Source organism: Eschrichtius robustus, chromosome 14 (genome assembly GCF_028021215.1).
Source record: "Eschrichtius robustus isolate mEscRob2 chromosome 14, mEscRob2.pri, whole genome shotgun sequence".
NCBI lineage: Eukaryota > Metazoa > Chordata > Mammalia > Artiodactyla > Eschrichtiidae > Eschrichtius > Eschrichtius robustus.
In genome coordinates, this window is record NC_090837.1 from 21,590,854 (window position 1) to 21,603,892 (window position 13,039).

At 50.2% G+C, this 13,039-nt stretch overlaps 1 protein-coding gene across 1 annotated transcript in view; it reads left to right on the forward strand.

The window, feature by feature from the left end:
- Positions 1–13,039, forward strand: part of TBC1D10A (TBC1 domain family member 10A) — a 30,264-nt gene that overhangs the window by 9,574 nt on the left and 7,651 nt on the right. The window contains exon 2 of the mRNA XM_068563367.1: positions 9,585–9,684. Coding sequence (XP_068419468.1) covers positions 9,585–9,684 — 100 coding nt within the window. The remainder of the gene's footprint in view (positions 1–9,584; positions 9,685–13,039) is intronic.

The following is a 13,039-nucleotide window of genomic DNA, read 5'->3' on the forward strand; positions in this document are numbered from 1 at the left end:
CTCTCTGAGTCTGTAAATGGGCCAGGTGGTGGCATTGGGAGAGGGAACTGGCCCCATGCCACTTATGGTTATGAGTATTAAGGGAGGAAATGTTGGTAAAGCACCCAGCACAGTGTATGCCACAAAGTAAGAGTTCAGTGGTACATGGTGGCTCTTATAATTCGAGTGTGAATAATCCTCTAAGGTTTACTTCAGGCCTTTGGCATAATGGTGAGAGAACAAGGCAGCGTGGGTGTGAAGATCCAGACTCCCTCATGTGCTCTGCCTACCCACCCTTGGACCTTGGGGGTAGAACGGAAGCCAGTCCCACTCAGCTTGTGGTCTGGAGCTTTCTGTCCTGCCAGGGCAGGTTGGGAATCCCCCAATCAGTTCCTCATTGAGTCATTTGGAACAGAGCCCTCAGGTGACCCTGACTCTGAGGACCCTGATGCGAGGGCCTGATCTTCTCCTTGGTCTGTGAAGATAAAGCAGAAGTGAGAACAAAAGTGGGTCTCCTGAAAGATTCAATTCAAAGCATGCAACTGTAGGGCTGCCTGGGGCCTCTGCCCTCTTGGGTAGTGGCAGTCACTTGGGGAAGGAGTAAGAGTTTGCTTCATAATTACCACCACCCTCCTGGGTTCCTTGTAGACTTTCATCCTGGGCTTCCTGTCCTGCCTCTGAGTGACCCCTTCCAACCTCCCAGCATAGTCACATGGTAATGCCATTTCACAGAAGAGCCTGCATGGTGGACCATGCTTTCACCAATACCACCTCATTTAACTTGTGAGATATAGTTATTATCATCATAATCTCCATTTTACAGAGGTAGACACCAAATCCCAGAGTGGTAAAGTGACTTGCCAATCATCACACAGTATATGGCTCTGAGGTCACTAAGTTCCAAGCTCCCTGGGAGCAAGGCTTGTGCTCACCCAGCCTAGTGGATAGCAGTCAGTGCCAGAGTTGAGTGACAGAGCAGAAGAGCAGGGCCCGGGTATACCTCCCAGAGCTGTCCTCTGCTCACCCTGGACATTGGATAGTTACTGGCTTGCTGAAAACCTGAGTTTCTTCATCTGCAGAAGCGGGGGGAGGTGATAATTAGAGGACCTATTTCATGTGCTTGTTGTCAGGATTAAATGAAATAATTTAAGTGTTGAGCACCATGTCTGGTCCATAGCCAGTACCTTGTTAAGTGTTATAACAAACATTCAATTATGTTAATTGAATATAGAATTATAATGTTGTAAGAGGCCATCATCAAGCACATCTGGGCTCAGCCCTGTGCTGGGCTTCAAAGAAGATCCAGAGCTGGTATCAGGCCAGAGAGGGAGTGCCCTTTATGAAGCACTTTCTGTGCTTGTGCTTTTCCCATCTGATCTCAAGGTAGAGGATAGTATTCCCATCTCAGTGGGGAGAAAACTGAAACTCAGAGTGCCTGAGGTCACAAAGCAAATGAATCTGTCAACACACATTTATTGAGCACCAGCTAGGTACTAGGCTCTGCTCTAGGGCCAGGACACACTGTGGAGGGTGTGATTGGCAGAGCCTCTGTCCCCCAGGAGCGCACCTTCTCGTGGAATGCTGCCTCAGCGGAGTGGACAGTCCAGCGGAGAAGCCAGACTCGCTCCACTGGACTGCTCACATTCCCCAAACAAGCCAGGCCCTTTTCCATTCACTTGTGCTTTCTCATACTGGGTCTTCTGCCTGATATGCTCTTTCCCCTTTCTCACCCTGGCCACTTCCTGTCACCCTTCAAGGACCATCTCAAAAGTCAGCTCCCCTTTAAAGCTTTCTCTAACTCCCCCCACCCCCACCCTGAGGGCTTCTTGCAGTCTCCTAGCACCTTCTACCCTTCTAGTTTTTCTGTGATAGCACCTCTGTGTGTGCTAGTTATTTACTCACCCATCTGTCTCCTCTGCCAGATTGACCTCCCCAAAGGCAGGGACTACATTTTATTCAACTTTGTAGATTCAGGGCCTGGAACACAGGCTCTAGAGAGATGTGTATGGAATGTAATGAGGTGCTGATTGTGTTCTGCTGCTGGAGTGGTTAGGAAAGGCTTCGTAGAGATGAGAGGGTATTCTGAAGGAGGCCTCAGAAGATGAGTGGGCCTGAATTAGAGTTGGGGTAGGGGTGAGGGAGGGCAGCTCAGAGAGAGGGCCATCTAGAAATAGGGCTGGGATAAAAGAAGGACGTGTAGAGGGAATAGGAAGGCCTGGGAGCCAGGGCCTGAGGTTTCTGTTGAGCAAGTAGGGCAGTAGGGAGCCTTGAAGGAGCCTTGGCAGAGATAAGCAGCGAGTTAAGACTAATTTGATATGATCTATCAATAAAATTTAGCAGTTTTGTAAGGATGGGTGAGGGGGGATGTAATTGAGTCATGGGGGCCCCCAGGTGCCCACAGTGAGATTGTGACCTGAGGACCCAGTTGCCGGTGGGGAATTTCAAGTAGTACTCTGCCCCATAGGGGTGGGGGGTTGGGGAAGGGATGTCTTCTGTTGAGAATAGTCTCCATACCTCTCTGCATTTGTCAGGGAGAGCTCCCCTGGGAGTTTTTGCTAAGGTCTGTGCCTTTCCCTAGCTGAGTGGGGGTTGGGGGAGGGGGATTCCTTGCTTTTTGGAGCCAGCAAGGCTGGTGCTTAAAGGAACCATTTCTTGCCTCTGACATGGGGGGGAGGGTGGGGCTGTGCAGAGTGGAGAGTTGGGCAGAGGCCCATGGCACTGAGGCCAGAGAAGGGTGGAGAGAACCTGTTTACCACTGTGCACTGACCCAGGGCTGGAAGGAGCAAAGCCAGGGAATTCCTTATGGGAAAGGGAGGCAGGCCAGGAACGAGCTTGTACCAGGAGTTGGGGAGAGTGAAGCAAACCAGACTCTCTCTCTCACCCAGACAGGGAGCCTGGACACTGCCCTACCTCCAAGCCAGGGGTTGCCAGGACGCAGGAGGGAGCACCAGGCTGCTGCAGACCATCTTCCTTTTCTACACTGACTCACAGCGTCGCCTTGGGCAGATCACTTACCCTTTGGTCTGTAGGCTTCCCTGGCTGTCTGGGGAGTGGGTGGACTCGTTAGGTAACCTCACAGGCCTCCCAGCCCTGATCATCGGCCATTTGCACACCACCAACCCACCCTCTCTTGATTCCAGTTTCCTGTCATTGGTTATTATGGAGCTGGCATAAAAGCTATTTATACTTTAGTCATTACCACCTCTTAGGTTAATGAACTCCAGAGGTTGTTACTCAGTGTGCAAAGTAGGTCAGCCTTTTGTGTATTCTCACTTCTTTTTCCAGCTCTGGGTGGGAGAGGGGAGCACCCCCATTTTGTTGTCCCTGGATCTGTGATTGCACATCCATTTCCCAATTTTCTGCACTTTCATCTTGCTCACTCTTGCCATCTCAGCACAGGGGGTAGTGGTTCTCTACTTTACTGGGTGATAAAGGAAAAAGAAGGGAATGTAACAGGTATTGAGGCCCTGTTACATGTGGGTCACTTTATATTTATTGGATAGTTTAGTACTCAGTTGGCAGCCTCTATTTCCAGGCTGTGTAACCTTGGACAGATTATTCAGCTGTGCTGAGCTTTAGTTTTCATGTCTATTAAGTAGAGATAATAAAAACTACTTCCTTGGGGACTTGTGTGCCTATGTAGTGCTTGGCAGAGCTAGTACAGAGCGAGTGCTGGAAGTGTATCAGCTCTTACTGTCTCATGTGGTCTTTATTGCTGCCCTCTGAAGGGGTGGTATTGCCCCCATGTTACACGTGGGGAACCAGAAGCTCAGAGAGTGGAGTAGTCACAAAGTGGCAGAGCTGGGTCAGAAGCCAAGAGTTACAGTCTATGTGTCATTGAGTAAATGACTTAATCGCTTGGGGCCTCAATTGCTTCATGGGTAAAATGGAGATAATCGTGCCCTGCTGCGCGTGTGTATGGACCAGTCAGATGAGAAAAGGGATGTGAAAGTGCTAGGTAAGCTGCAAATACCAGTCACCTAAAGCTACCATTAGCCGGCCACCCACCAGGCTGGGTCCTTATACACATCTATTCTTCATTTAGGCCTTATAAAGTATGAGGTATGTGTATGGTCCCCTTGAAGATGAAGTTGTGACTTAGAGGTCTGTCTCCCAGTTGGAGGAGCTGGAATGGAAACCTAGGTTGGTTGGCTTCAAGGTCCCCACTCTTTTTACTCTCTCCCACACTCCACCTGGCCTTCCCGATGGTTGAGATGAGGAGGATCAATCCTGAGGTCTGTGACCTTGGGCCTTCTGCTTGGGCTGGTTTAGAGAGTGAGGCTTGGAGGAGGCGGTTACACTGGTTCCTTGGGACCAAAGTTTATCTGACACCTTTCGATAAAGGGGTCATGGGCACAGGCACCACACCTGGCTGAGTCTGCCAACCGGAGGGGCTGAGGTGTGCTTGGTTGGAAAGTATTGATACATGGCTGGAAGGACAAGGCGGAGAGAGCCCAGGTCTTGGGTAGCCTTGGGAACTGGTCTTCTCCCTCTGAGCTCTTGGAAGTCTTCAGCTTCTGGGTTTGGGGAGAAGGCTAGGGAGCCTGCAGAGCCTGGTGTCAATGGAGTGTCGCTGCTGCCTTGGGCCATGGCATGGCACAGCATGACTAAGCCTAGCTCAGCCTGAGAGCCCGACAGAATATGGGCTCAGTCACTCTCTGGCTGCCCACTTCTGTCTCCTCTGTGTCTCTCTCCCTTAGGAGGTGGTGGCCGAGGGTGCGCTTGCGAGCTTTGCCCATCCAGCATATTGGCCTCACTGAGCATTGCTAGGTAGGGGCAAGCCGCTCACTGAGACAGTCAGAACACTAGAGGAGGGTTTAGACTGTCTCCAGGGGTTTTGGGGCCAGAGATAGAGCTACACAGTGGCACCTGGAGAACGGCCTGATTTCCTCACAGCCTTCCCAGGGGAGTGAGAAGCAGCACATGAGTCACTACGGCAAAGGAAAGCCCTGGTTTTGCCACTTAATAGCTTTGGACTTTGCCCAAGTCATACAATCTCTCTGATTGGGTCAAGTTTCTCATGGGTCTAATGGAAATAGTAATTAACCTATGAGGATCTCACTGGGCTATTAGGGTCACAAATAAAATTGCTGTAGGCAACAGTGGCTTGTAGCCCTGAAGGCAGTACAGATGAAAATAATGATGTCATGGAGAAAACCAGGCAGGCATCTGTTGAACACCTGTGAGGTACATGGTGGGAGTTACAGAAGTTCAAGACCCAGTCCAGTTAGGGAGGGACAGTGCTGAGCAATATGACCAAGTTGTAATGAAATGCTCATTTCAGACCATATCTTGATTCATTAGTGATTTAGTGCTGTAATCAAATTTAGGGGATTGTGACCAGCATTAAAAGAAGAAGAAAAAAAATAGAATAGAATATAGGGCTTCCCTGGTGGTGCTGTGGTTAAGAATCCATCTGCCAATGCGAGGGACACGGGTTCAAGCCCTGGTCCGGGAAGATCCCACATGCTGCGGAGCAACTGAGCCTGTGTACCACGACTACTGAGCCTGCGCTCTAGAGCCCGCGAGCCACAACTACTGAGCCCACGTGCCACAACTACTGAAGCCCGTGCGCCTAGAGCCCGTGCTCCACAACAAGAGGAGCCACCGCAATGAGAAGCCCGTGCACCACAACGAAGAGTAGCCCCTGCTCGCTGCAACTAGAGAAAGCCCGTGTGCAGCAACGAAAACCCAACACAGCCAAAAATAAAATAAATTCAAAAAAATAAATTAATTAAAAAAAAAGAGTAGAATAATATAAAAATTGAACTGAAAATATCCGGTACATTAGTACATGTAATAGTAAATTGTTTCATAAAATGTATTTTGGTTATGTGTGTGTGTGTAGTCTCAGTCTAAAATGTATTTCTTACTGGGAGTTTCAGTTTAAAAACTTTGAGAAATGGTGTTCTAGGTCAGGATGAAGGTCTTCAGGTTGGAGGACAGCCAGTGAGATCTGGGCAGGCATGGAGGCTGCGTGGAGGCTAAGGGCTTGACCTTTGCAGGCAGAGGAGTATAGTACACAGTCAGGAGCATGGGCTGTAGAGTGAGGCAGGCCTGGGTTTGAATGCAGCTACATGGCCTTGAGCAAGGCACTTAACTTTACTAAGTCTTGGATTCTACTTCTGGAAAATGGATATATATAAGTGTTTTGGAAGATGTTGGTAAGTAGTAAATGATGTACAGATGGTAACTACTATTGCTGCTGTTATTGTTGAAGTTGTCATTTTTATTATTATATTGGGTCCTGAAAGTGTTGCTGTGACTTGGAGAGGGGAGAGGAAAGGGCATTCCAGGTAGGGATGGGTGGGTGACAAGGGATAAGTACGTGTGTGCCTGGTGTGGGGCTGATCTGGCTGAGAATTGTGCAGCCTTTGAAGGGGGTATTGAGATTATAGATAGAAGATACCAGGAAAATTTGGGGGAATTAAGTTTTAACAGTAAAAACTTCAACAGTAAGGGTGGCTTTACCTAGAGATAATGAGGCCCCATCCCTGGAGGAGTTCCAGCAGAGGCTGGGCCACTAGAGACTGTTATCATTAGGCTCTTTTGGTTGCAGAGACTCCTTCAGGTCACCGTAAGGACAGAGGGGTTTTCTGAAAGGGTGAGTGAAACTCTCAGACCTGAAGCATCCCCCATGGGCTGTTTGGTTCCTTAAACTGCCATTTGGTCAGCTTCCCTGTCACTGGAAACTGGCTCATGCTCTCCCCCCACTGTTAGGAGGAAGCCACCTCAGGGCCTCTACACCATTATGCCATTTGCAGGGATACCCAGACCCCAATTCCATCTCACGGCTCCTTTCTGGGCATCTTTTTTTTTTTTTTCTGGGCATCTTTTGAGGGTCAATTCACAATGCAGGCCATCCAATTGTATAGGGAAACAGCCTCAGAGAGGGCAAGGGACTATTGTAGAAGGGATTCCTATATCAGACAGCAGTCTGATCAGATGCCTTCTGAGATCCTGACTGACCAGACTGAAGGGTATGTGAAATGGGTAAAAAAATGGGTAGGCTGCAGCTTTTCAGGCGCACATCCTGTATGTAAAGAGAAGTTTACCTGTAGTTAGAGAGCACGTAAAGTGCTGAATGCTCCGTTCAACCAGACTTCCAGACCTCCAGTGTCTTCCTTCCCACCCTCTCCAGGTGGGTTAAACTCCTCTGCTGTTGGAGGAGAAGGCACTCAAATGACCATATTTCCTCAAATTTTTCCCAATTTAAGATTTTAAAAATCAAAATGGATCTTTCAGTTGACATGTACATTTAAAGCAGTGGTGGGTTTTTTGTTTGTTTCTGAGCAGACCTTACCAAATCAATGGTGTAGTTTAAAATCAGTAGTGTCTTAGAACCCAGGAAATATGGTTGTTTGTTTTGTACCCATTTGAAATTCCGGTTTGAGGTTTGATGTTGGGGCTTTGAAACTGCCAAAGCTGTTATCTGGAATCATTTAAAAGAACACCGAACTTGAACGTGTTCCCCTGTGTATTTGTAGTTGGGAGAATGGGTGTCTCTGGGGCCCTGCTGTCAGATCTTATCAATAAAGACAGACTGGAGGGTTGAGGTATCAAATGGGCATATATTTAATCAGATGGGAATTCTCTGGAAACTGGTAATCTCAGGCGAAAGCCTTGCCCTCTTATGAGCCTCCATTTTCTCATCTGCTCTAGGGAGGGATTGGATCAGATATTATCCACATCCATAACTGCCAGCACTTCCTGTTGACTCAGTGTGGGTACCCCTTTTGTTTAGTCAGCTAGAAGGCTCATCCCCTGACTTGTATAAGTGAGTACTTTGTAGGTGATGGGAGGGCACCTGGCCTGTGATGCTGGGCCTTTGGTTTCTGCTCCCTGGGTGTTTTGGGGGCTGCCTGGAGACGTGCATAATTTACATTCCTTTGTAAATTACCTGATCTAAAGGTATGGTCTCAGGTTTTCTCCTATGGGGAGGGATAGGAAGGAGAGTATCCTTGTGCCCTGGTTCTATCTGTAGGTGGTGAGAGGGTCAGCAGTTCCAGAGGGTGGTAGCCTGTGTCCCTGTGTAGAGGGGGCCAAGTTTGCCCAAGGCTCTTGTCTCTCCTTGGCTGTTCAGCTCCAAGGCTGCTCTCAGGCCTGTGCAGTTCTCCAGATAAAGAACACTTAAGAAGAGGACCTGCCCTTTGTGTCTGGGGGCCTTTGCTCTGCCAGGGCCCCTCCCTCTGCTCTTCCAACCAGTAAAAGTTATAGCAGTGCATTTCCTTCCGGTAGAAAGAGAATCAGAGAATCAAGGCCTGGGCCAAACTCTAGCCCCACCATGTCTTGTTCCTGCGAGCCTCCTCCCAGCTGCCTGAGTGCCTCAACTTCTTCCTGGGAGGTCAGGCAGCTCCTTCCTGGGAGGTCAGGCAGCACTGAGTGCAGGCACTTGGCTAGGATCTGACTTGGATTTGAGTCTGGGTTTTTCCACTGATTTGCTGTTTGACTCTAAGCAATATACCCTCCCTTGGTATCTTTCCTCTCAATAATGTCAGTATTTTTTTAATTGAAAAAAAAAAGGCACAAAAAAGAAATTTAAAAGATCCATAATCCACTACTTTAAAAATAATTTTAAGAGAGTGTGTATGTGTGTGTAGAGAAGTGCACATATATATTTTTTTCATTGTTGTTTTCTTACCAGTATTGCTCTGTAGGCTAAATAAGGAAGCAGCCTACAAACACTAGTCTCCTTCTTCTCTTTGCCCCTTAGTTACGTGAACTCAGGAATTTCCAGGGTCTCACTCCTTGGAAGAAGCTCACTCACTTGAAGCGCCCTCTAAGCCAGGGATTTCGCCTCAGCCTACCTCAGCTGCTTTGGTGCTGCCTGGCGTGGGTCTTCATGCTGAGCTGTTTTCCCCACCAGCTCTAGCGGACATTCAGAGGCCAGTAGGAGGGCTGGGAGTTTGTTTTTGTCACAGGAGTTCTTCTAGGAGTGCTTCTAGGGCCAGATACCCTGGCCCTAGAACAATGCCTGCATAGCTGTGACAACTGCACAGTTAGTAGATGTACAAATACGAGTGGCATTTGACGGGGCTTTGAAGTGTATTTAGGATTTTGATAGGTAGAGACAACTCGGAGAGCATTCCAGCTAAGGGACTGGCATGAGCAAAGGTTGAGAGGTGGGAAAGGGCCAGGGCGTAATTAGGGAAACTCTGAGTAACTAGTTTTGTAGAGTGCAGAGGTGAGCATGTTATTTCTGTACTTGTTTGACTAGTTTTTTCGTCCAGCTCTGAAACTTGCATGCTGGCCCTGCGAAGAGGCTTATTTATCGGGACAGACCCAGCATGGGAATGCTTTGCTATGGTGCACAGGTGCAGGCATTCAGGCCTCTGCCCCAGAGAGGCACGGTGATCCCTGGCCCCTTGACGCATTGGGGGAGTGAGCACTTGAACCTAGTGTCTCTCCAGCCTATGTCTTCCAGGGAGGGGGTTGCATTCCCTTGCATCTGTGTTAGGGTGTCCATGAGTTAGCAGCTCCAAAGGGAACTGCAGGGATGGAGGGCAGGGGGAGGAATGGAGACCGACCAGGCTGGTGGCTGGGGCCTCAGCCAGGGCCTTTGCTTCTCTTGGCACCTCTGACAGGCCCTGCCCTCTGCTCCACAGGCTAGAGGAAGTCCCCCTGGAGGTGCTGAGGCAGAGGGAGTCCAAATGGCTGGACATGCTCAACAACTGGGACAAGTGGATGGCCAAGAAGCACAAAAAGGTGAGGGTCCTGGCCTTGGGCCTCAGGCTGGGAGTCACAGCCGGGGGAGGAAGTGAAGAGGGAGGAATTGCATCAATTTGGAGGAGCAGGAGCTTCTCCAACCGCCAGCTGCCTTAGGTGTCCCCACCTGCCAGCTTGGAAATGGGGACAGAAGCTGGCTGGAGGGCAGGTCCCAGGTTTCACTTGGTCCTCCCAGATGACTTCAGACTCTCACAGAACTTTGTCCTGGAGTCAAACTTCAAAGCCGCTCTTAGCCAAAAGCCCTTCAGGCAGCTTTCTTCCAGCTCTCCTGGGGGAAGTCCTTACTGCTGCTCACCACCTATCAGGGAGGACTTTATAATACTAGTAATAGCCAATGTATGTTAAACACTTGCAGTGTGCTGGGCACTTGACTTGGATAATCCTTACAACACCCCAGTGAGATTGGTGGTGGTAGTATCCTCACTTTATGGATGGTTACAGAATCAAGGTTTGAACCCGGGCAGTCTAACTTTAGTGCCTGCACTCTTCACCACCACAATAAGGGGCCTTCTTCACCCTCTAGATTAATTTGATGAGTTCCCTCTTGCCCCTTGGACAAAGCAAAAAGAAAGAAAAGTAACCTCACAGTTTAATGGTCTTATAAAAATGAAAATACCCTGTGGTCCTTTTCTGGTGGGCTATATTTAGGCACTAGCTCTATCACCCCGTAGGAACATCCTTGCCCACCACATGTATGTGTTGATACTCTTGTCCACCTCAGCAGAGTCTGCTTAACTCCCTGGCCTAGCGGAGGCCTGTCCACAGTCCCACAGCCGGGGTCTCTCTGCACAAGTACCCAGTGCACAGTGACCCCGCTGGCCTGCTGTTGTCTGCTGACATGCTGGTCTCCAGGCTGGCACAGCTGGCTGCAGGGCTTCGCAGAAAGCCCAGGACCAAAGGTTACATAAGGGCTTGGGCCCAGCCCCACGGCCTCCCTCTCTTCGTGCCTGTGGCTAGCTGTGTGACTTTGGGTGAGTCACTTCACCCTCTCAGCCTCAGTTTCCCTGGTCAAGTGGGAATGACAATCCTGTTGCGAGGCTCCTACTGTAAAGCCCTGAGCCCAGGGCTCTTTCTTGCTGTTCTATGTGGGCTTTGGGGCATTCATTTTTTGCTTATTAGAAAAACTTTCACTTTAAAAAAAATATTTTTTTAGGGCAGCTGTTCTTCAACTGCTTCCTGCCTGACTCTGGGGTCAGTTTTCCTGCTTCCTCAGCCCTCGGGCTTTTACCCTGAGCTTCAGCTCCCTCTCCACTGTCTGCTGTGGTGACTAGTGCCTGGCAGGGAGATGGCTGTGGAATTCTTGCCCCAGCCTCCCTCGCAGATGGGGATTCCAGAGGGGAGCCTTGGGGAGCTCCTCTCAGCAGAGCAGCCAGCATCACTTCCTCTTCCCCTTTGCTTCCCTGGCACTGTGGTTAGAGGCCAAGGCTACTCCTGCCCAGCAGGGGCCACTGCAGGAGGCTGCACCCTCCCCTCCCCAGAGGCCCTAGCCCTCTGCTTCTCTCCTGCCATGCTGGCCCTGGGAGCTCTTACTGCCTCGCTGCGCAGGCTTGGGCTTTCCCCGTGGTCAGGAAGTTGTGGCACAGGAAGGACAACACCTGCATCAGGAAGTGGATCCACACCCACTGCACTTGTCCTGAGTCCCCAGGACTGGGGCTAGGCCCTGCAGGGAGGCAGGCTCTAGCTGGAATTCTGTCTTCCCCTGTAGGGCTCTGCTCAAAGTTTGGCCCTGCCCTCCTGGAGTTCAGCAGGCTGGGTGTGGCTTCACACTATTGTCATCAGAGCTCTCCTTTCCCAAGGCCTTACCTCAGATAATGATAATCCCTTGTGCTTTCTGTTAGCTGAGCACTGTCTCTAGCTTTATCATTGCTGATCCCCACCTTTGCCTCCTCCCTAAGGAGGAGATTATGATCTCCAGCACCCCTGTGCTGAGGATTCCAGAGGCCAGAGTGGGAAAGGCTGGTTGTATTCCTGGCTCTCCACCCCCACCTCCTCAGCCTTGGGCCTGGGTGAGGGTGCGGCCTCTTTGAGAACTTAGTGGACCTAAGGTATTCCTGGGCTCCCCTGGGGCAGGCCAAGTTTGATAGGGCTGTGATATGTGGGGGCTGGTTCCAGCTGAGCTTGGCCCTAGGGGAGCCTAAAGGGCCTGTGGCTCTGGGCCATACTGCCTCCCTTTGCCAAAGCCTGCCCAGACCAAGCGGCTTCCTTCAGGAGACCCTTGTCCCACAGCAGCAGGAAACTGTTCGTGGAGTCTGGGGCAGTTTCCTTCTGCTCCCTTCCTCTCCCCCCTTTGCAGACAGTCCCAGAAGCTCAACTTGGCTCCTATGACCAGCCACTCTGCTCTTCCCCTACTGCCCTCAGCCTGTCTGCCTGTCTCCTTCCTGGTTCTTGACTCTCTCTGACCCTTGGAAAATTTTGCCTTGTTTGTGCTGGTCATCAGGAAGCCCGGGCCTTCTGTGCTCCCTCCTCTGAGAGCTTCCAATGGGACTCTTTGAGGGGGGTTTCCAGGTGAGGGGAAGTTAGGTGCGAGCCCGAGGCCCAGGGCTTCTGTGTCAGGCATCCTCCTGGGATTGGAGGGGTGGAGATGAAGCCATCATTTATTGAATACAGACTGTGTCAGGCTAGGCATGTCCCCCCCGCCATCACCCCACTTCTAATAGAATCATAGTTGTTATCATTTTGATCTTACGGTTGATGAGAAGTGATTGGCTAAGGTCAGTGCTGTGAGTAGTGGGGAAGGCCTGTGCCATTTTATTTAGCAAGGGCTGGAATCAGGACTTGTACCCAGGCCAGCTGCCTCGGCCGCGGTCTGGTAATCCTGGGAGCTTAGGGTCAGGGAGAGGAGAAGAGATGGTATTCTTGACCAAACAAAGAGGGAGCCATTTTGATCAGCTCCCATCTTCCTTCTGAATTCTGCTGAGGTCTTTCCTCTAGGCTGGATGTGTCCTGCCACACAGCTGCTTAAACAAACACTCCCATGAAAGTGCCCAGGCCATGTGTCTGGGCACATTCTGGGTCATCTCGTGAGCTACTCGCCGTGTGGCTGAGCTGTGTTCCACATTGTGCAGATCCCTTCCTGGTGACATCCCATGGGGATCCTCTAACTTGTATGGTTCCATTTTAATTCAGAAAATGGTGATGGGGGTTCATAATCCTGTGGTAGACTTCAAGAATACCTGTGTTGGGGACTTCCCTGGTGGTCCAGTGGTTAGGACTCCGCACTCTCACTGCTGAGGGCCCGGGTTCAATCCCTGGTAGTCAGGAAAATAAGATCCCACAAGCCGCACAGCATGGTCAAAAAAAAAAAAAAAAAAAGAATACCTGTGTTATCACTGGA